This window comes from Panicum hallii, chromosome 2, assembly GCF_002211085.1.
Source record: "Panicum hallii strain FIL2 chromosome 2, PHallii_v3.1, whole genome shotgun sequence".
NCBI classification, from domain to species: domain Eukaryota; kingdom Viridiplantae; phylum Streptophyta; class Magnoliopsida; order Poales; family Poaceae; genus Panicum; species Panicum hallii.
Window position 1 is genome coordinate 37015699 of NC_038043.1, and position 23926 is coordinate 37039624.

Consider the following 23926-nt stretch of genomic DNA (forward strand, 5'->3'; position numbering starts at 1 on the left):
AATTCTTCCGGCATAAGATGTAACATATGTATATGCGCCCCACATGGAACAAATGAATAGTCACAATTCATGCCACAATTCTCTTGAGCTCTCGAGCAAAACTTTCTATAATTTTTCGATTAGGCCTGGCCATTCCATAGAGCATAATATCCCAAATTGGGTCAAGAAAAAAGTCGGCGCACAACAGAGGAGCAGAAGCACAGCGAGCAGCGGTAGAAGCAAGGGCACTGCAGATAATAACCAGATTACCAGTAATCTAGATTGCCAATGCAAATAGCTCACAGCTTAATAGTTAGATTATATAATCTTGAGGGGTAAAAACAAACAGGGCCCAGGTACTGTCAAGACCAATATAGCAGATATATATGTACTCATGTCACAATCGACATGAGATCATGGGACCAGATCGAGCACTGTAAAGACCTGGATTTTATTACAAACGAGCTCACATTCACCTCTAGCTATCAACTGATGCATCATCATCAAACTCCATGCCATGGTAAAATAACTCTACATTTGGATACTCAACAGATTCAGTGCCTTCATTCAGGCTTGACTCCTCGAAGTTATCTTCAACACCTGTAACAGCATCCAGTGAGACAGCATAAATAGTTTAAATACTTGATGATGCTTATGCTTTACCTTGGCCTCAACGCATCTGCTAGTAAAACTCTGGTCGACTATTTACGTTATAATAAAAATGGAAAAACTTTCAACGCCTCCATTTTGTAACAAAACACCAACAAAAGGAAACTATGGGCGTATCAAATCAATGCAAGCTAACTGAAATGTGCAGTGGACTGACACAGGCCATGGTTCAGTGATCAGGTATTCTCATTGATTTAGAGCTCATCTTTGTAGACCCACACTCCCATATCTTTTAGCAGGATTTAATTTGCAGCTGCAATACTTAACTAGAGCCGTACCATACCTTCGGAGATAGGAAGAACCCTAGCCTTTGGGTCGACATACTTTGAGATGTTACTTGGGAAATACATGATGCCAGCACCGCGTTTCCTTTCAGTGGCGAACTCGGCTGAGCCTAGCAGAACATTCTCCCTGGTGTCAAGAGCGATGATGAATGCCTTGGGGTCCTGGAATCTGAGTCTGGCCAGCAGGTAAACGACACCATCATCAGTGCCCAGAGCTGGGTGGGACACCCAGAGGTTCCCCAAGGCTCGCACTGGATTTGCTCCTTCTTCAGGTGACAGCAATCCGGAGCTGAGCATCTTTGACTTGACCTTGCTGGGGATCGTGGCGTGCGATGCTCTGGCCTTGCAGTCCACGACCCAGTCCTCCCAGGAGGCAGTCATCTTGGAGTTGCTCCATGTATGGATCACCCAGTCAGACATCACCGGGTTAGGAAATGTTGCTGTTTCTTCGTCACTGTCGCTGCCATCAGTAGGAGGCAGAGTAGTCCTGTAGGGGGTGGAGATGGTGGCTTCCAAATGAACAAACCTGAGGCATTGATCGACGACGGCAATCCCGCGGAGGGGCCTTGCGCAGCCTCCTAGTTCAGCTCCCCGACCATTGTTGCAAGTCAGCAGGTCCATCGGCAACGGCAGGGGCACGCCACGGACCTCAGGCTTCGAGTCGAGCACGTCACAGATGAGGATGCCACGCCAGAGATCGACCCAGCCCATCCTTCCACCTTCGCCCCCGATGGTGATCACGGTGGACGTGAGATGGTAGCCAAGCCGGAGTGAGTTCCTGGTGACCCTGAAGGGGAACGAGATCTGCGGCTCCACCAATCGCACCACCACTTGGCTCCACGCCCCAGTCCTGGAGTCGAAGCGGTGGAGGTCGAACAAGTCAAATTTGTCTGTAGAGATCAACGCTGCCACCATGAACTCGCCGTCCCCGTGGAGAAGGAGGCCTGCATCCTCGTCCATGAAGTTGTCAAGCGGGGGCGGCAGCAGCTGAAGCGTCGGAATGTCCCCGACCCGGTAGATGTAGTAGTCGTACTTGCACGGCGAGACGTCTGGCCGAGGGCCCATGAGGACGCTGAAGAGGATGGTGCCTTCCACCGCGCAGACGATGCGTGGGGGCTCGTTGGTGAAGTCAACGCGAGAGCATTCCACGACGAGGATTGTGGGAAGCAGCGGACGCTCGGGGCAGCTTAAGGACGCCACGATGCTGGTACCTCGACTGGTGAAGGACATGGCGGTGGTGGCGTTCCGATGGAAGAAGTGGCCCTCGAAGCCATTGGCGTGGAGGAGGACGCAATCGGTGGGCGAGATGCGAGCCATGGAGGGCGAGATGCGATGGACGGCGCCGCCGTAATCGAAAGGGAAAGGGATGGGGAAGGACTGGCCGGAGCTAGGGTTACCATCCGACGGTTCCGAGCCACGCGCTTTACCGGTGCTGGCCTGGCCATCTTTTCTCCCTTTTCTCAATGTCTAATTTGAACAATCGGTTTTAAACTAAAACTGATTGTGGAATGGTAATACACAGTCAGCAACTGATAACTGATCACCAACGCTACTAGAAAACGGTCTATCGGTACCAGCACGTTAGTGCCGGTCAAAAAACGAGCCGGCACTAACGTGCCTCAACAGTGTCAGGCGGGCACGTTAGTGCCGGCTAGAAATACCAGCCGGCACTAACGCGCCATCCCCCCAACTGTCACACGGCTGCCACAACAGTCAAAACGCACGTTAGTGCCGGTCGGCATTTCTAGCCGGCACTAACTTGGTCAATTACAAGTTAGTGCCGGCTGTCAGCTCTAGCCGGCACTAAAAGTAGACAGTTAGTGCCGGCTAAAGCCACCAGCCGGCACTAACTTGCCCCATATATACCGGCCACCACATCCCAGCCCTCCCTCCATTTCATTTGCCACTCTTCTTCTTCCCGAGCCCTCCTTCACTCCCATGGCGTGTTACAGGGGAGGTGCTGCCCATTTTTCCCCAAATTTGTGAGGATTTCACCCATCCAAGTGCACCAAAGGTTAGTAGCTTCTTCCACTCTTCTTTCACGGTGTTTATTCTTTGTTTCATGCTTTCTAGATAAAGAAAATAGTGATTTTAAGGTTGAGGAAAAATGAGCATAATTTTCCGATTTGTTCATTAATTTGAGCAAAATAGAATCCATTTGTTACTTTTTAGAGAAGGTTTTCTAGATAGTTTGACCATCACATATTTAGAATAATTTTTTTGAATTATTTCACGGGGACATGTGTATATGTTAATGTGCAAAATTTTAGGAATTTTAAGGATATCACGGCGAGTACATCTATTGGACAACCCGCACACAATAAATGCACAAGCCATATAATAATCTCTAGAAAAATTTCTGCAAATTATAAATATTCCGATGTATGTATAGTTCGAAGCTTTGCAAATAAATCTTGAGTAAAACTATAGAGGCAATTCACTGTAGAACTTTTCGAACTGTACGGCTACTATTGAATGCAAGTTGATAAAGATTTCGTGTATTTCCACTCAATATACATGTACTAGATGTATTTCTTCCTATCCAACAAAAGGAATGATGCCATATCTCATTGGGTTGATATTGCTCCCAAGTCCCAATCAATTCGAACTCAAATCAAAGCAATGGTATGGCATATATTATGAAAAATTGCACATTAACCTTAGATGTCACTACACTGAATAAATCCAAATGGCTGCAAATAAAACTTTCTCAAAACGATATATATGGATATTATTGTCATAATGCAAGGAGATTTATGTACTTAATACATAAGAATGGGAGGGTGTGAAGTGGGCACATGATTGTATTATAAATTTTTTAAGAATCATCAAAATCCTTCCCAAAACCATATTTAGAGGTTTAGAAAATGACATCCAAAAACGCAAGTCGTCACGAGAAAGCAACAGGGCAGTTGTAAAATAACAGAAATGACCCGGAACAACCGCCACCACGAACAAAAACCACCAACAAACTCGCAAAAACACAAGTCATCAACAAAGCAACAGGGCACTTGTAAAATCACATAAAATGACCCAGAACAACCGCAAATTAGAACTCGCAGTACTCGCCACGATTTAGGGTGTGTTCGTTTTCTGGGGCATAAAGTTTAGAGGGGTGACATGTGTATATGTTACTATGCATAATTTTAGGGATTTTAAGGATGAGGGACAATGAGCATGATTCACTAATTTGTTCATTAATTTGAGCAAGGTAGAATTGATTAGTTGCTTTTCAGAGAATGATTATTATATAGTTTGAACATCACACATTTAGAATGATTTTTTTGAATTATTTCATGGTGACATGTGTATATGTTATTGTGCCAATTTATTTTGCTATTTAGTTTAAATTTACTAGATAGGTGGCCTATGATACATTTACATTTTTTTAAATTACTTCATAGTAACCTGTTTTTAGAGATAATGAGCATGATTTTTTTTTAATTTGTACAGATGGACCGGCAATCATTTGAGGAAGATGGTCCTATGATTTCTATCTCCACATACAGGAGAGAGATAGAGAGAGGTGGTCAGAGAAGATAGCACTACGGATGGAATGATAGGGATATCGTCAGTCCAGCTCAGCGCCGTGCTTCCCCGTTGGTGATTGTAGTAGAGCAGCGCTGCCAAGGATGAAGGCCTCCTGTGCAAGGTCGCATCAGGTAGGGACAGGGGCAAAATGGGCTGCCACACACAAACGTAGGTGCTGTTTCGCCATCTTCGCAGGCCAAAGCAGTTTCCGTTTCCAACGCGTCACCCCAATTTCCTATTTTTTTACTATGAACAGTACCAAACTGTACCTGAGGGAATTCTTCCAGCATAAGATGTAACATATGTATATGCACCCCACATGAAACAAATGAATAGTCACAATTCATGCCACAATTCCCGCCCGTATTATTAAATAGGGAGGAGAGGAAGAGAGGAGAGAAAGCGGCGAAGCCCTGTTCACACGTGGGTTTGGAGGTATATTCTCGTTGTAGTCGTATAATTATCAATTGTTTTTAGGAATATTTGTTAGGGTAGTTATATTTTGAATAGTTTTCAGTATTTTCAATAGCTTTTAGAAATATTTCTTAGGGTAGTTATATTTTAAATAGTTTTTAGTATTTTTAATAGTTTTTAGATATATTTTTTAGGGTAGTTATATTTCGAATAGTTTTTAGTATTTTCAATAGTTTTTAGGAATATTTCTTAGGTAGTTATATTTTGAATAGTTTTTAGTATTTTAATAGTTTTTAGGAATATTTCTTAGGGTAGTTATATTTTGAATAGTTTTTAGTATTTTCAATAGTTTTTAGAAATATTTCTTAGGATAGTTATATTTTGAATAGTTTTTAGTATTTTCAATAGTTTTTAGAAATATTTCTTAGGGTAGTTATATTTTTGAATAGTTTTTAGTATTTTCAATAGTTTTTAGGAATATTTCTTAGGGTAGTTATATTTTGAATAGTTTTTAGTATTTTCAATTATTTGTAGGAATATTTCTTAGGGTAGTTATATTTTGAATAGTTTTTAGTATTTTCAATAGTTTTTAGAAATATTTCTTAGGTTAGTTATATTTTGCATAGTTTTTAGTATTTTTAATAGTTTTTAGAAATATTTCTTAGGGTAGTTATATTTTGAATAGTTTTTAGTATTTTTAATAGGTTTTAGAAATATTTCTTAGGGTAGTTATATTTTGAATAATTTTTAGTATTTTCAATTATTTGTAGGAATATCTCTTAGGGTTGTTATATTTTGAATAGTTTTTAGAAATATTTTTTAGGGTAGTTATATTTTGAATAGTTTTTTAGTATTTTTAATAGTTTTTAGAAATATTTCTTAGGGTAATTATATTTTTCATGCAGATATGGCGCAGACACCGGAGCTCCTTGACGCGAACACCGACGAACGGCACAGGTCGTACCTGGCAGCGGTGGAGGGGCAGCAGCTTCACGAGTTGCGCCCTCGTGTAGCAAAGGAGTTGTTGCACCTGAACGACCGCTGGCTTGACAGGTGATACTTTATATTTTTTTTACGGTATGAATGTATTGCTTGTACGATAATTGTAACTACAATGCAAAATATACAGGTTACGTGAGGCTGGTTTGCTGCCACTCGCACGTAAGGCAGTATACATGACCCTAACATGGAGAGGGTCGTCGTCCTATCTACAGCGGGGCTACGGTCTTATAGTCACATCATGCCAAGAACTCCATTGCAACCAAATGGAAGAAGGGGAGAAGTGAGGAAAAATAAGATGAAACCGAGGAAGGAGGGGGTGAAGATCTAGAAGGAACAAGAACCCAGCGACCTAGGTTTTAATCTTGGTTCCGCTACTGCATGGATATGATGGAGGCCAAGATCAAAACAACCTTGCATATGCATGTCATCCTACAAACCCTAGGTGCAGGTACACATGATGATGGACATGGATACAACATCAAATCAATGGGAAACGCTATTGATTTCCAGCAAAACCTAGCTGGCACTACAGGCGTACGCACCTTTGTTCGTCTGATAAAAAATCCATCTGGTAGTCTTCAGCAACGTCTGCCTCCTCGTTTGTGACCCGACCTCGTGTGCTATTGGTTTGTGGATCGCCGAATCTGGATTTGGAAGGAGTCATCATGGTTGGAATCGCTGGGCAGATCGACGAACCATCTCCCCTCCCCGTTCTCTCCCTCGTGTCCTCCCAATCCCGTGACGAAAGGTTTTTGGGGAAAGAGGGCAGCCACCAAGGTTTTTGGGGGGAGGTGGGATCGATGCGGCCAATATATTTGACGGTTTAGTAAAAAATTATGGAGGGAGGTGGGAAGAGCATTCCCGCCCAGTATAATTTTTGGAGCTAAATCCTTTAGGTCTTGGGTCCCACCTGTCGAAGGCACAAGAGATTACATTTTCATAATACAAAGACGTATTTTGCTACTATTTTCAAATGAAAATTGAATTGCTTTTTTTTTTTCAATTTCTTTTAGGCAAATTCTTAGACGTTTGAAAAAATATGAACTGCATTTGTCCATCGTAAATTCTATATGACTCAAATGAAAAGTGAACCACCTTAATTGGACACAACATATGGCAAATCAATATGTGTGTTTCAAGATTAGAATCAAAATACCAAACAAGAAATATCCATTAATAACATGACGAAGATCTGATGTAGATCCAACCTATATACAACTTTTTAGAACTATTTTTAAATTTGTCCATGAATGTGGTTGGAGGGTGACCATGCACATGACTGATGCCGTATGGTACATCAAGTGTAGTTCAAGGCGACTAGGACGTGTCAAAGTGTTTGTCAGACCCGGGGCCACGGGACTGTGTACATAACGTAGTTTAAAGAGATTTAAGAGATTAATTCTATCTTATCTCTTATTCATCTTATTTATCTCTTATTTATCCCATTTAAGTAGAAGATAAAGCTAACCGATACTGAAGGAATCTACTCGAGATATGTTCTGGTATGATTTCTTAGCTGGTGTTGGTTAGTATCCTTGTAACCCTGGCCTCTCGGATATATAAGGGACGACAGGGACCCTCTCAAAACGAGATCATCCAACACCTAAGGCAATACAAATCACCATACAGGACGTAGGGTATTACGCACCTCGCGGCCCGAACCTGTCTAAATTTTGTGTTCCTTGCACCTTTGAGTTCCTTATCTCGACGTCTCCTCACCTAAAACTTACCACCTTGGGTATATCCCTTGGTGGGCAGCCGGTTAAACACCGACAGCTGGCGCGCTAGATAGGGGAGCGCGTCGAAGATTCATCGGAGAGCTCGATGGCAACTTTCAAATTCTCCAGGTTAGTTCCCTCCCAGGGCACAACATTTGTTTTTGGCTTGTGGGTCTGCATCGCAGATGGTGTGGGCGATTTCCGGTAATTCCTCGTCGACATGAAACCAAAGACTCCCGTGGCGGATCTTCGTAGCGTGTCGATGTTTTACCAGCTGCCCACCGAGGGGTATACCCAAGGTGGTAAGTTTTGGGTGAGGAGACGCCGAGATCAAGAACTCGAAGGTGCAAGGAACGCAAAACTTAGACAGGTTCGGGCCGCGAGATGTGTAATACCCTACGTCCTGTATGGTTTGTATTACCTTTGGTGTAGAATAATCCAGAGATCTTGTGTTGAGGGGGGTCCCTGTCCTCCCTTATATATCCGAGAGGACAGGGTTACAAAGACACTAACCAACATCAGCTAAGGAATCGTACCAGAACATATCTCAAGTAGATTCCTTCTGTATCGGTTAGCTTTATCTCCTACTTAAACGGGATAAATAAGAGATAAACAAGATAAATAAGAGATAAGACGGACTTAACCTCTTAAACCTCTTTAAACTACGTTATGTACACAGTCCCGTGGCGCCGGGTCTGACAAGCCCCCAAACTCTTCGTAGCTGAGTACTGCCGGCTTATCGAGTACCTTCGAAGTAATCTTCGGCTTCTTTTAAAGCTCCATCTTGAAGTCCTTCTTCGAGTACTTACTTGGCTGCATCGAAGCTATGAGGTGCTCATGCCCCAAATTATATTTTTAATATGGTGTGCGATTGAAAAATCGCACTCCATATGGAGTAGCCCCCGAGCCTTAGGTTGAATCGAAGAATTAAGCTGAGGGTCGTATTAAACTTGAATCTTCCTTTCTTACGTTTCGAATAGATTCGAAAAATAAGTAGTCAATGCCACGTATCCCGCAGCCCCCGAGCCTTGAATCCAAATCCCCCAAATTTGGAGATAAGGATCCAAAATTCGTGGCATGCAGTGTTACTCTAAAATCCTGAGAAAAATTCTTCTCCTTCTGCATAGTGAAATTGAGCCTCCCGCTGATTTATTTAACCGCGCGGTGACTTAAAGTTTCTTCTGCACTCTTCAGTCTTCATATGAGTCGTCTTCGAGCAGTTTTGCGGCGTCCAGCCCCCAAGCTTACGAGCTAGGAGAGCCAAAGGAGCCATGTCGAGTAGTGTGCGTCGCCCAGCCCCCGAGCCTAGGAACTAGTGGAACTATGATGGCACGCCGTGCTGCCTGGAGGGTCGTTGCCGAAGCTTGATCTGAAAAAAGACAATGCATACATTATGTAGCATAATGCAAAGATACCGAGTAGTACTCAGTAATAATGTGAAGACACAAAAATTTATGCGGTGCAAAAATTGCTGTGTCGAGCTCTTTTCTAGGCCATTTAAATCTCCCGAGCAGTCCACCTGTTACGTTTAAGCACCTGGTCCTGTTTTAGCCGTTGCTCATAGCGTGTATGAGATCTTTGTCTCGTGTATGCGTAGAGGCGTTAGGCGTGAGAAAAGAGCTGAGGTTTCACGGATTAAGGTATGTGCTACTCAAGTAGATTTGCGACCGTTAAAAGGAGACACACGCAGAAAGTAGTCGTCATGCGACAAGGAGGATTGCGCAGTGCGCAACGAAGTGTAGCTCTGGAGGGTTTCATGCCCATCGAGAGTCGTACACAGATAAGTAGTCGGTGAAGTGTAGCTCTGGAGGGTTTCATGCCCATCGAGAGTCGTACACGGATAAGTAGTCGGCGAAGTGTAGCTCTGGAGGGTTTCATGCCCATCGAGAGTCGTACACAGATAAGTAGTCGATCATGGAGTAGCCCCCGAGGGTTTCTTTGGCAGTACCAACCTGAATTACACCGGCTCAAGTACGCAAGTCCTCTCTCAAGGGCCCTCATCATACTTCAAACAGTGTAACCCCTTGGCCTGTCAGGTAACATCCTAATAAACCACCAATTGCAGGATCAAACAAGGTACTTCGCACGAAGGCGAGTCCAGAGATACAAATGCCAACCATTTTTACATTACAGATATAATATTACATGGGATGCATCCATAGTATAAAATCCTAACTAGTTCAAATCTATACAAGGCTTTTTCAAAGTTATAGTATCTGCAGCGGAAAATAAACACGACTCTACAGACATCGCACAACGGATGTTTGAGCTAAGCCCATGCTCAACATCACTCGGAGGGACCTGTGTTGGCCGGAGACGGATCCCACTCCACGGACCAACCATCGGGAAGAGCATAGGGCCGTGGCATGGTAAGAGTAGGGTCTTCAAAGATATTACCTGAAATAAAGTCATATTGCAAGACTGAGTACTCTAATACTCAGCAAGGCTTACCCGTTTCATGGTATACTTAGCCATGTAACTAGACTCATGAAGGCTTGAAATGGTTCTGGGTTTAATTTCAGCGGGAAAATGCAACAAGGAGTATGAATCAGTTTTTACATTTTAGCTTTCAGATTCTAGTTTCATTAACCATTCTAGGTAAGCATCTATACTAAACAAACAAGGCAGAGATTAACATTCATCAAGATTATTCCAACAATAGTTACAGTTCTTACTCTATATGGCAGAAGGGATAAGCAGTCTCAATCTTCGTGAGAAACGGACGATTCTGAATCGAATTTCCAAACCTTGCAAGGGTAAACCTAACTCACACGCTTGGAACATCCAAGATCATTCCAAAGCAACCGTTTCCCTCATATTCCAGGTTATGGATCAGGGCCACCACAAGCGACTGCAGGACCGTACGCACACCAATTGTGCAGGACATACGTCTGTAGCGCGACTACATGATCGTATTCATGTCTGCTATGCAGAACGTACTCCCACACGTCGGTGCGTGTGTACAACAGAAACCAAAATAATCGAGTGGTGGAGACATGTCCATTTGCCGGGCCAATCAGGTACTAGGCTTACCGCTCTACCATATTTCGCGGTATGTGGCTAGTACTTTCAAACGCTTAGCCACCACTACCATACACTGCGACCTTATTAACTTTTATCAACACAGACGGGGCAAACTTTCCGAGTTATGACTTTGTACATGACACCGTCCATGATCCTTATAGTGACTGCAGAATAGTAAACACTCAACTCCTATATCGCGCGAGTGACAGGAAATCACCCGACTTCTACCGGTCCTATTAGCAGAGCATCTATGCGATAAGGACTCAGGTACAATACATTGGTTTCCTAGGATTCAATGCATCTAGGGTTCCATTTCATCTCCTAGACTTAATGCAAGATATAATATATATAAGTATAAGATTGCATAATGTAGTAATTTGAAATACTGGGTTATGCACCGGGGCTTGCCTTTGCTGGTGGGGCTGGAGTCAGGGATGTTAGTATTATTATCCTCCGAACTTTGGTTTGGGGCCTCAGATAATCCCTTGATGACGTTCACTTGGTCTTCAGAAACATCCTCTGCAGACTTCTGGGAGATCTTGTAGGTACCGTTTGCGGAAATAGTCGTATCTACATGCAATGCAACATTACATTCAAAGTGTGCGCATAAAACTATTTTCCTTCATGATAAAGTTGCAATCCAACACTCATTCAACATATCACTCATATATCAACCAAAAAGATCTGAAACTAAACTTAGATAGAGCTTTAGGTGGGCAACTAATTAAAATCAGCTATTTGTTGAAGATTATAACAGAGCCGATTGGAAACAACAGGGGTTCAGTCGATAGAATATAGAATCGGTAAAAGATGGTGTTATCTACACAGTTTCAGGAAATCTGTTGATTTCCGTTTGGAAGAGAAATCTGCAGGAACGGTCTCTGTGTATGATCAGAGGGGATTAGCCGATTTGGGTTCACCTGAGGTCAAATCGGCTGATATAGAATGGAACGTTGAAGGTATAGTGCTTTAAGGATAGAACAAGGAAGGATCTTGCTGGTTGGATCTAGTTATCAGCATATTTTTGCCTAACTGATGGTTGGTGTATCGGCTTTCCTTAGTCGACGAGGGTGCATCAGGTTTAGCCGATTGATGTGCCTTAGTTGTGCCTAACAGAGGCGTGTCGACTGTGCTATCTTACTGATCTAGAGTTGGGTACTTTGGCGTATGTAGTCGATTGATAGGTGTATCGACTCCCTAATTTATCGACGAAAGCATCAATTACCTTAGCAGAGGGGTGTTTCCTAAAGCAGTTGTGTCTTAACTAAGATATGCTTAAGTGTTATCCTAGGTAACAAGGCATGGTTGCATCAACTTGATTATGTCAATACAACAATCAAGTGATGTACAGCCGATGGGGTTATCTAAACCGGACCTGCTATAAGAACCAGGTGGAACAGCACATTAACATAGGACTAGGCTGATGAGACCACAAGCGCGGAACTAGACTGAAGAGTATGTGGCTGATGGGTTTGTGCCGATGGGGATATGTTCTACAGATGTGCAGCCGATTGGAGTGTGGTTGGGGGTGGGTGACCGATAGGCATATAGCTGATTTCCTAGCCGATAAATCGGCTGATATAGAAGTGTGCGGATAAGGATGGGAAAACTAAGGATTGATCAGCCATATTTGACCGATATGGAAAATAACTAGAATCGGCTTGGATCGGCCAATAGCAAGAATCCTAAGATTGTGTGTGCACCTCCGATACATTGATTATGTGCAGCCGATGTAGGACAGAATAAAAGAATTGTATCGGCAGTAACCGATATTAGAAAGGTAACAACCATATCGGCTAACCAGCCGATGGTAGAAGCATATCAAAAGAATTGCATCGGCTGACAGCCGTTACAATGAAACATCATAGATTCAATTGAAATAGATGCTTAGCGGCTAAGTTAATAGCCGATGCTGAAGCATAGCTACAGAGATGTATTAGCTAAGCAGCAGATACACATGGACTAACAAGGATCCTTATACGAAAAGGACCTTAAGGAGACTGCAATCAAGACAAGGACAATGTCTTGATGGCAGGGACATGAGCACTCATGTGAAAGGATTAACTAAACATCACACATCTCTATCACAAAAATATGAGCTAACACTACCAAACTTATCAACAATGCAACACGAAAGATATTCTATTTATCAAACATGTTATTCACTCTTTTACTGGGCATTCATTTATCGGGTATTATCTAAATTGTTTAGTTACATTAGGTAACAGGCTTGATTACCCTAAGCATCTAAAATAAATACATTAGGTAGTATACTTGGTTATCTTAAGCAAACAAACTAATTACACTTAACATCTTTATGCAACGGATTAATCAAAATAAATGATTTAAATAAACAACATGTAAAACTTAAATGAATTTTATAGAGCAATGCACTCTAAAACTAAGTCTATAAAAATTATTAAACATTGCTTTAGTCTAATTACATTTACTGTAAATTTATCAGAATTTTATTTAAACAGGAACTATGCCACAAAATTAAACAAGAACACACATTAAATGATTAGGATACATTTATAACTATAGTTCTATACTAGATCTAGGGTTCAAAATTTATGGACATGTTCTACTATATAAGGGTAACATTCCAGCATATTATCATAATTATTCATGAACCAGAACTATTGTTCATGAATTTCCTTTGAATCTAAGCCTATATTCATAACTTTAGTTACACTAGGTTTTTGACTCTCACAATTTTATCATGAACTAAACATGTTGAAGCAAAGCTAAGGTAAAATTTTCAGCTTTAAACCTGAAGGAATGCATCTAAAATTAAATTATGAAATTTCTATCAACATACAACAAAGGTACTCGAGTTTCTAATTAAATGAGCAGTAAAGAACTCGAAACTTTTACACAGAGCTACACATAGGACATACAACCTAAGTTTCAAAATTCAGCCAGAACACATGCATATAACATGAGATACAATTAAAACACTCAATTCCTAATATTTAATCTACGTCAGAAAATACACATATATAGTTCAAACTCACTATATAAAAGTAGTCTAATTTGACTTAAGGAATCAAACAAAACTGGTTTGGTATTTTTCTGAATTTTCTAAAATTTTCTATGAATTTTCAAAGTTCACTGAAATAGATTTGAAAGACTCAGACTACTTTGCAGAAAGGACCCTAGAACTTTTCAAATCAAAGCAATCAAATCCTTGGCCGGACTTGACAAAGGACAGGGGAAAGGCAGCGGCGTTCTGGCGAGGGGAGTCACCGGCGGCGAGGGGCCACGGGTGGAGGAGCACAAGGAAGTAGAGATGGACCTCGGGCGGCGTTCGGGTGGAGCTGGGGTGGTCGGAGGCAGGCTGGCCACGGAGTTCTGCTTCGGGCAGCGGCGATCGGACTTGGTCATGGTGGCGATGTTCCGGCATGCTGGGGGTCGAAGAGGCTTGGTGAGGTGGTCCAGGAGCTTCCTCGAGGTGATGTGGTCCTGCTGGAGTGATCGGCGAGGGGTAGGAGCTGCTGGACGGCCGGGTCGACGGGGAGGCCGAAGCGGCGGCAGAGGAAGGTCGACGCCGAGCGTCTGTGGAATGGTTTGGTGAGGGGTTTGCACCAGGGTGGAGTTGGGGAGCACCGGTAGGGAGTGGAGAAGCTCGGCAGGGGGTCGAGAAGAGCCGAGGAAGGTCGGGGAGGGGTGCTCCATGGTGAGCAGGGGGTGGCGGCAGCCATGGCATGCGGTGGCGCCTCTGGCGTGCGGGCAGGAGCTCGGCCTGGCTCAAGGAGAAGCGGAGCAGGTGCGGTGCGAGACGAGGTAGCCTGGAACGCAAAGAATCGTAGCGGGATGGCGGAGGATGGCCAGAGATTAGGGCTCGACGTGGAGGTCCGAGCATCGCGGCGAAAGGCACTCCGGCAGCTGACAGCTCTGTTTGAAGTAGAAAGGAGAAGAGAAGCCGACTGTGGAAGAGAAAGTACAATACGTTGACAACTTGCCCACTAGCTTAAATAGAAGGATGAGGAAGCAAGGGCGCAGTACGGCAGGCGGCGGTGCACAGCTTGCAGAAAAGAAACAGAAGAGGAAGCAAAGTAGGATGCATCCAGGGACTTTTCTACAATTACAGAAAATATAGGGACCTTATTGTAAACCAAGTTTTTCCACTATTCTAGAGCTCAAATGAAAAAGTGTTTAAAATAAAAGTTGTGCAACTTTTCAAATCCTACAACTTTGTTTTAGAGTTTAAATTTAGAAACTCAAAGAATGAAGTGTTAATTTAAAACCTTGGACTAAAATCAAATTATAATGTTTTTGTCCTAAAGGGTGTAAATTTCATAATATTTAGGACCTAAATGCAAGCATTTATGACATATCATGATGACTCCAGCATTTATGACAGGATGACTCAAGCATTTATGACAGGATGACTCAAGCATTTATGACAGGTCATGATGACTTGCACCTTTTTACACTTTAGTCCTTAGTAACTTTGAAAGTTACTTTTATAAATTAACTACTTGCATAAAAGGACTTGTATTTTTATAAAATTACATAAACACCCTTATTTTGAAGTTACCTCCCATCCAAATACATTTTGCAAAAACAACCCTAGTTTTTTCTGTAATTATAAAAATACCCTTTTGACTTGCATTTAAGTTTTGAAAAGCTTCACATAAACACACACAAGCTTTACACTAGCAAGCACGTATTTCACACTAACAAGTAATGTGCCTAACTTACAAGTACTTGAACTGTCACAGTTTCATGCCCATCGAGAGGCGTACCCAAAAAGGTAGCCGATCCTGTGAAGAACAAGTCGGAAAAGGCATAAGTCACTTGGCTTGATTCATGGACGAATGTCGGCAAAGCCGTGGAGCTCGTTGATGGAGCTACGATGGTTTGTTGATGAAGCTCGACTAGTCGGTGTCGATTCCGACTAGTTTTCAAGTCGAGACGAGTAGTTGATGTAGTCATCGGCGGGCCGCCGATCGTCCTCGCGAAGTCGAAGTAGCCGAACTCATTGCTGCTACGCGCGGAACAAGCCGAAGTTGAACCGGGTCGTCGAGGTCAGCGGTCGCGGTGCATCGGCGTTGCAGCTCGAGGTGAAGTCGAGCCGAGTAGTCAAGGTCGACAACAGTGCGTTTGATGAGGCAAACCAGTTGGCACTCGCTCCAAACCAGCTCCAGTTGCGGTGGAATTCCGTCGTAGAGTCATGACGCGGCGCTGGGTCAGTTTGCTATGCACCTTCCTCGCTGCCACCAACAGCCTCATGCCATCCTTGTCTATGAGAGCTCCGCCGGCAAGCTCTGCACGGATGAGAATACCGTGCATAGATTACGTTAGCAAAGATAGATCAGTATAATAATCCTTGCTAGGAACAGCCACGGATTGTATCCAATATAGGAAAAATAGAAAAGGAATCTTCCCTGTTCAATACGTGTAGTATGTGCCCGGTGATCCATCTGCCATCTGCTGTTGCCGAGTCACCAGTTGTACCTCCTGGCGCTCTGCGACGGTTTGTTGATGAAGCTTGACTAGTCGGAGTTGATTCCGACTGGTGAACTGGAAAGATGCCATCGAGTTCGCCGGTGGATCTTCGATGTGCTCCCCTACCTGGCGCGCCAGCTGTCGGTGTTTTACCGTCTGCCCACCGAGGGGTATACGCAAGGTGGTAAGTTTTGGGTGAGGAGACGCCGAGATCAGGAACTCGAAGGTACAAGGAACACAAAACTTAGACAGGTTCAGACCGCGAGATGCATAATACCCTACGTCCTGTATGGTTTGTATTGGCTTTGGTGTAGAATGATCCAGAGATCTTGTTTGAGGGGGTCCCTGTCCTCCCTTATATATCTGAGAGGTCAGGGTTACGAAGATACTAACTAACACCAGCTAAGGAATCGTACCAGAACATATCTCAAGTAGATTTCTTCTGTATCGGTTAGCTTTATCTCCTACTTAAACGGGATAAATAAGAGATAAACGAGACAAATAAGAGATAAGACGGACTTAACCTCTTAAACCTCTTTAAACTACGTTATGTACACAGTCCCGTGGTTCCGGGTCTGACGCAGCGGCCTCGACAAGTTCGTCGATGATCTCGACGACTTATCGATCCATGCATCCGCTGCAAAGATCAAGATGGAGTCAGCCCCCGGCTCGACTTCATCCGGCGCTGCGGCAACTTCCCTTGGGTTGGAGTCATTCCAATCTAAAGGTTCGCGTAGCCGATCCAGACTCGGTTCATGCAATCCGGCCACTAATCTTCAGCAGGCCGGCTTCTCCGGGTCCCTTTCTGCATTAGAGAAGGACCTGGATTCTCTGCTCCAATCTGGAGGGCCTGACGCCACCGCATGGCGGGGAGCTTCGGGTTGTTCTGGCGCTAGTGATATGATGATCACCTCCATACCGGAGGGGCGCTTCATACATTGGAGGGGGATGAATCTCTCCGATCTACTCGAGGCTGAGGGTCGACTTGTGGCCCACCTCGAACCTTTGCCTTTCCAGGAAGGCAGGCCGCTGGCCACCGTGGCGGAGGAGCCGACTGAACTAGTCGACTCGAGCTCTGATGAGCTCGTCTCCCGCCAGGTGCTAATGGCGGAAGAAGGCGAGGACGATGGGATCTTCCCATCATCGAATTTGATGCGGTCTCTGAAGATGAGGCCACAGCCAACGCTGGCGACGAGAACAACGCTGATCGTGAGGCGCGGAGGGACAGGAACAGGGCCCGCACAATCCGGCGGCGGAGGGTCAACGAGCGCAGGCGTTCTATGCATCGCGAGCTTGACCTTGAGTTCGCTGCTATCAGTGAATGAGGCTTCAGGATGCCGGTGGCCAACATCGCCAGGGTTACGGCCATACTCCACTACAGGAAAAACCGTAACTTCCGACGGTTAAACCGTCGGAAGTTACGGCTAAACCGTCGGAAGTTACTTAACTTCCGACGGTTTAGACCCAGGCCGTCGGAAGTTGGTTGGACGGAAAAAAGACGTCGGAAGTTTTAAACTTCCGACGGTATAGAGCCAAAACCGTCGGAAGTTTATAAACTTCCGACGGCCACGTTAAACCGTCGGAAGTTAGCTCGGCAAACGGCAGCTGACGTCCGTCTGTTAACTTCCGACGGTTTAACGCGGCCGTCGGAAGTTAGTTGGATTTAACTTCCGACGGGTATAGAGAAACCGTCGGAAGTTAAGCTTATTCCCAGATCAATATCAAACCCTGAAACCAATCTAAAACCAACCACAATCAATATATATCATCAAATCAATATATATCATCAATATGTATAATCAGATTTAATCCACAATTATAATTCACAATCAGAAATTGCACGCAAGTACACAATTCATATATCCACATACATATGTTCATAATCAAAGTTCACAAACTTCATACAAGTATCATATGGAACAAATTCATAGAACAATAATGTTTCACTTAAGTTTGGCCGCCTCCATCACCTGGTTGAATTGATCCGCCACTTCCAATAAATTGATCCACCCAATTCGATGTTGGATCAACGTGTGAGTCTCCCGGTGCCGGTAGGTTAGGTGGTGGGGTGTGAAAAGGCTATAAAAGATAAATGGACAAGATTAGTTTGAAAGATAACTAATTGGATAATATTTATTAAGAGTGACCATATTTTGCAATGACTATTAACTAACATTTGAATCGTTGACTATCATACCTGAGGTGAAGCTGATGGCCAACCGGCCTGTGCAAAAGGTGGAGGTACCAGTGGTGGCACTTGTATATTCTGTTGCATCGCTATTTGCTGAAAGATCAAATTTGTCAGCAAGAATGTAACTTAACCTAAGTTGTAACAATTAAGATTTACCTGCAGTATTGCATTCTGTTGTGCAAGTTGAGCTTGGAACCACTGCTGCTGTAGCTCCTGTTGTCTTACTCTTTCACGCAGCCTTACAACCTCCGCGCTGTCGTCGCCACTACTTGTGCTACGCCTTGCTGACCGCGACGATCCCGCTCTTTGACGCGACGGCACCTGACTCGAGTCAATAACTTTGTCGAATAATGGATACCTACAAATATTGACCAAATATAGCAAATTCGAAATATGTATTTTCGCTTAAATTATAAAATTAGATTGAAATTTAAAGAAATCTAACCGGCCATGAGGTTTTCCACCACCACTACTGTAAACGGCCTCAGGATCAATAGGCGCGTTTCTCCAATCATAACCCTCTCCATGGCGAGCAATCATTTGGTCACCATATGCCGCCTTCAAAGAACAAAATCGCACAATTACATAAGAGGTTTCATGATAACTCGATAGTGCTAATTGGGTAAATTTAGATATACCAGACGCTCTGTAGCCGCCTGAGAGCATAACTGATCTGGATTTGTAGGATCACGTCCTCTATGACCTTCAAGATAGACCTGAATATCACTCGGCGCTACACCAGTGCGAACTTCCTATACATACAACAAAAAACTAAAGAAGCATGCATTGATAAATGAAATTATTAGAATTCATTTCAAAGAGTTCACTTACAATGCGTTTGGCCAATCGGAAGTGCCCATCACCTCCGTAGGTGTGATAGGACTCAGTTCCACGATTTCCTCTGTTTCTCTGGGAAATGCTTTTGAACTCATCCGTGGTCCAATAGTGACATAAGGCATGATAAGCCTCCTCACGTGTGGCCATCCACGGAATCATTTCCTACACAACAATATTTCGTTTCAAGGTAACAAACAGAATCATACTAATTGCAACTTGCAACAGTTTACCTCGCGGTATTGCTCCTCAGTCAAGTAATATTTCCCAGCATCCCGTTTCTTCTCAAATCGCATCCCTTGAGTCCGTTCCAGATAAGAAGCGACAACCTGAATTCTGGCATAAGAAATCATATCTCTAACCACAATGTGTGCGTTATGGTGGAACACACGTCTGGCATGATCATCATAAGCTCCCTCCTCAGGCAACTTGTAGTATTTCTGCAAAAATTTTACACAATCAGTAGCCATCGTATGTAGAAAATTAAATCAGTACATAAGAGCAATCGTACCCAAAACTCAGCCCAAACTGCCTTTTGGGTATTGCCGAACGTTATGTTGACACCATATCTATAATGATTCCAAGATGTAGCAGGGATCCGTTCACCAGATACAAGTTCTACCATTCCAGGCTAAAGCATACGGCATATGTTACCTAGAATTTTGTTCACCTGTCTTAGATGACCAACACCTGGGAAATTAGGCTCAAACCAAGACCTACAAGTATATAAAACAATTAGAATCATTTCGGAATAAGGATTACGTACTAAAATATAGAAAAAACATACTCACCCATCTCCATTCGGTGTGATCACGCACTTTTCTTCTTCTCGTGGAGGTTTAGGCGGCGGAATCCAACCAATCTTCGACCGCCGCCTACGTGTCCGACCCTGCCCTCCAGATCCTCCAGCTTCTGACCCTCCAGCCCCAGCCCCAGCCTCTCCAGCTCCTGCCCCTTCATCACCAGCTCCTGTACCCCATCACCACCAGCACTAGTCTCTCCAGCTCTTGACCCACCAACTCTTGACCCTTGACCTGCCGACCCTCCACCAGCAGATCCTTCGGACCATCTATCCCAACCACCTAAGTCATTCTCCGGGCCCGCCTCGTCCGACTCCTTGCTACTTGTCTCCTCTTCCGTCTCCTCTTCACTCTACAAAATACATAACATATTGCAGTAATTATATTGAATCTCAAAATTAGAATAAACATATAAGCATTACATATATACCTCATCTCTCTGGAACGCAATCTGCCCCTGCATCTCTGGAGGTAAGTGTTCCAGCAATTGTCTACGCCTTGAAGCTCTCGCAGAAGTGCCCGCAAACAGATCGTCATCTTGTCTCTTGGATAGCTTAGTGCTTTTTACGAAACTCTTTGCTAGGTTTTTTATCCTTTTTGACATCCTGTTAACAAGAAGAAGTTAGTACATCAATACAAGTATAATTAATAGTACATATAAAATAAAAGAAACATAAGGTATTTACTTATCAATCATATTCAAAATCAGGATCAAGTTGTTTTGTACGCTTCGAAGGACGCCAAGTAACTTTTTTCTTCCTTGGCACTCGTTTTCTTTTTGGAGGAACTACTACATCATTTTGATCTCCCACTAATGCATCTGGCAACAACTCTGTATCTATGTTGAAAGAGCTCGGGAGTTCATCTTCTTGATAAATCTCTTCAAACCCTTCTTGCAAATTTTTTTGATAATACATCTGATCGTCAGCGATGTGTATCCGTTCACGAGGATTGACCTTGTACACTACCCACCAGTCTTTTAGATCCCTGCATGGGTACGACATATAATACACCTGATCGACTTGGTGAGCAAGCACAAATTCGTTACACGCACGTGTTCTGTTCTCGTGTCGTACTTCTACCATACCGAATTGATTTTCTCGAGTGCCGTGATAGGGATCAAACCAATCACATTGGAAGAACACTACTTGAAGATTGTTCGGTCCCGTGAAGTCGTAAACAAGTATGTCCTTAACAATTCCATAATAATTAATCCTCCTTTCCCGATCATCCTTTGTGGTACAAACAACTCCAGTATTTGTTGTGGCTACTAAAGGATGAGTAGATTCAAATTTTGTCGAACGAAACCGAAATCCATTGATATCATACCGACCATAGCTTCTAACAGTTACAATACCAAGCGACATTTGACATAAATCCTTGTGTATGTGGGGTATTCTGTCGCACTATCAATTATGTGACTCAATTAGATATTTGAAACATAGTAAGAAAATATCACAGAAAATTATAAATTCTTACGTAATCTCGGAACCAATTAAGAAAATTTGGCTTCCCATCTCTACCATATCGAAGCATGTTTTCATATTGCTTCGAAGAAAATTTACGCCTAGATGACCAAGTTTGCAATTCAAATTCCCTGTTTGTGAAGTAAACGGATTAGATATCGGCCACAATAACTAACAACATAAATTAAGTAAAAATTTAATCTTACTTGAAATATGGAGCCATCTCATCAATATTAGCATACATGTAGAGCAAAGCAGATAAATTTTGTTCACGATCAGGGTCACATCCTGTAGAGGCTCCAACGGTCTTTCCCTTGCACTCGAAAATTGAAAGATCACTGCATCGAACTTCTTCATCTACATGGTAACGCAACTTAGGTGCATTCACATTGTGTTCCTGTGCAAAGTATACACTTGTGAAGGATGATATCTCTTTGTACTTAAATTCTTCCGCAATGCATCCTTCAACTCTTCCTTTATTGCCAACCATTACACTAAGCTTTTTTAACGCTCTTTCAATATGATACATCCACCTATACTGGACCGGACCAGCTATCTTAGCTTCATATGGAAGGTGGACAAGTAGATGTTGCATTGGATTGAAAAAGCCTGGAGGAAAAACTTTTTCCAACTTGCATAAAAGTATTGGTATCTCTTTCTGCAACTTCTCCATCATCTCTTTCTTGATTTCTTTAGCACAAAGTTGCCGATAGAAGTAGCTTAACTCAGCCAACACTTTCCACACATCATCATGTACAAATCCGCGAAACATAACAGGAAGAAGTCTCTCCATAATTATATGGTAATCATGACTCTTCAACCCATTTATTTTGCCGGTCTTCAAATTCACAGCCCTCCTAAAACCTGCCGCATAACCATCGGGGAACTTCAAATTCTTCAACCACTTCATTACCTCTTTTTTCTGTTTGGATTTCAGACAAAAAGCAGCCCGTGGCTTACCACCACTTTCAGTCAACTCTAGGGACGGTCGATTACAAATCTGTGCCAAGTCCTTTCTGGCCTTTACATTATCTTTTGTTCTATCAGTGAATTCCATGCATGTACTTATAATGCTTTCACCAACATTACGTTCCTGGTGCATCAAATCGATATTGTGCATTAGAATCAGCGATTTGACGTAAGGAAGGTCCCATAATCCACATATATGAGTCCAGTTGTGCTCAGTTCCAAAACCAACATATCCATTTCCATCTGTATTCATCTTTAAATCTTTCAACATAGCTAGAATCTCTGTTCCACTCATACGCTTCGGTGGCCCCTTCGTGACAATAGTATCCTTCCTGAAAGCGTTCCTCTGAAATCTGAATGGATGATTCTCTGGCAAAAAGCGTCTATGGCAATCAAAGTAACATATCTTACCACCGAACTCAAGGCGGAAACAGTCTGTATCTTTACCACAGATCGGACAGGTTAAAAATCCATGACAGCTCCAGCCAGCAAATATACCATATGCCGGGAAATCATGGATCGACCATAGAAATGCAGCTCGAAGGGTAAATCTTTGTTTCTTGTAATAGTCATATGCCTCAACACCTTGCCACAACTTATCTAGATCATCGATTAAAGGTTGCATCATCACATGAAGTCGTGTTCCAGGATGTTCCGGACCAGGAATTACAAGACACAAGAACATATAATCATATTTCATGCAAAGATGTGGTGGAAGGTTGTACGGAATAGCAAATACCGGCCAACAAGAATATGATGATGCAGTCATATTAAAAGGTGAGAAACCATCTGTCGCCAAACCAAGCCGAACATTTCTCGCATCACTAGCAAAAGTTGGATCAAAATCATCTAAAGCTTTCCATGCATCAGTATCAGACGGGTGCACCATCAACTCTGGGTTTGCACGCACCCTCTCTTTATGCCATCTCATGTGCTTAGCAGTATTCTTTGATAAAAACAACCGCTTCAACCGAGGCATAAGAGGCATGTAGCGAAGTTGCTTTTGTGCTATCTCTGTAGTCACCTTTTCACCATCTTCATTTACAACCTCCACGAACCTCGATTCTTGACACTTTCGACACTTCTTCAAATCAATATCATTTTTCCAAAACAGCATACAGTTATTTGGACAAACATCAATCTTTTTGTAGTCCATACCAAGCCCAGACAATAATTTCCTTGACTGGTAGACATCTTTAGGCATCTTGTGATTTGCCGGAAGTATATCACCAATCAAATTCAAGATCATATTGTAACAATTGTGAGATAATGTGAATTTGGACTTAATAGCCATGAGTCGAGACACGAAAGCAAGGACAGTAACTTTTGTGTGCTCGTGCAACGGCTCTTCTGAAGCTTTAAGGAGCTCGAAAAATTTTTTAGCCTCCGACGTGGGTGGATCCTCAGTCTCGGATGGGAGCTCCATATCTTCCCCTAAATCACGAAGCATCTCATCCATTCTATCATACTCTCCATTATCATTACTTAGAACTTGTGGTGATGTTGGCACTTCAAATGGTATTGGGACTTCTGGTGCATTCTGAGGAGCTAAAGCTTCACCGTGATACACCCACACCTCATAATTAGGCAT

At 43.1% G+C, this 23926-nt stretch overlaps 2 protein-coding genes and 1 long non-coding RNA gene across 3 annotated transcripts; all 3 read right to left on the reverse strand.

Moving 5' to 3' along the window:
- Positions 1–320: 320 nt before the first annotated feature.
- LOC112880984 lies at positions 321–19126 on the reverse strand. The gene is made up of 7 exons (XM_025945702.1): positions 19103–19126; positions 18905–19018; positions 18712–18824; positions 18423–18624; positions 18273–18359; positions 932–2399; positions 321–579 (listed from the first exon to the last, which is right to left on the reverse strand). Exons 1-7 carry the CDS (start codon positions 19124–19126, stop codon positions 458–460), a joined length of 2130 nt encoding a protein of 709 aa, XP_025801487.1. The 3' UTR covers positions 321–457.
- Positions 19127–19184: 58 nt separating this feature from the next.
- Positions 19185–19723, reverse strand: LOC112879879. Its single transcript, XR_003226208.1, has 3 exons — positions 19612–19723; positions 19334–19540; positions 19185–19265 (listed from the first exon to the last, which is right to left on the reverse strand). It is a non-coding gene; the product is annotated as an uncharacterized LOC112879879 (long non-coding RNA).
- A 1845-nt stretch (positions 19724–21568) lies between these two features.
- LOC112880985 lies at positions 21569–23926 on the reverse strand. The gene has a single exon (XM_025945703.1). It carries the CDS (start codon positions 23924–23926, stop codon positions 21569–21571), a length of 2358 nt encoding a protein of 785 aa, XP_025801488.1.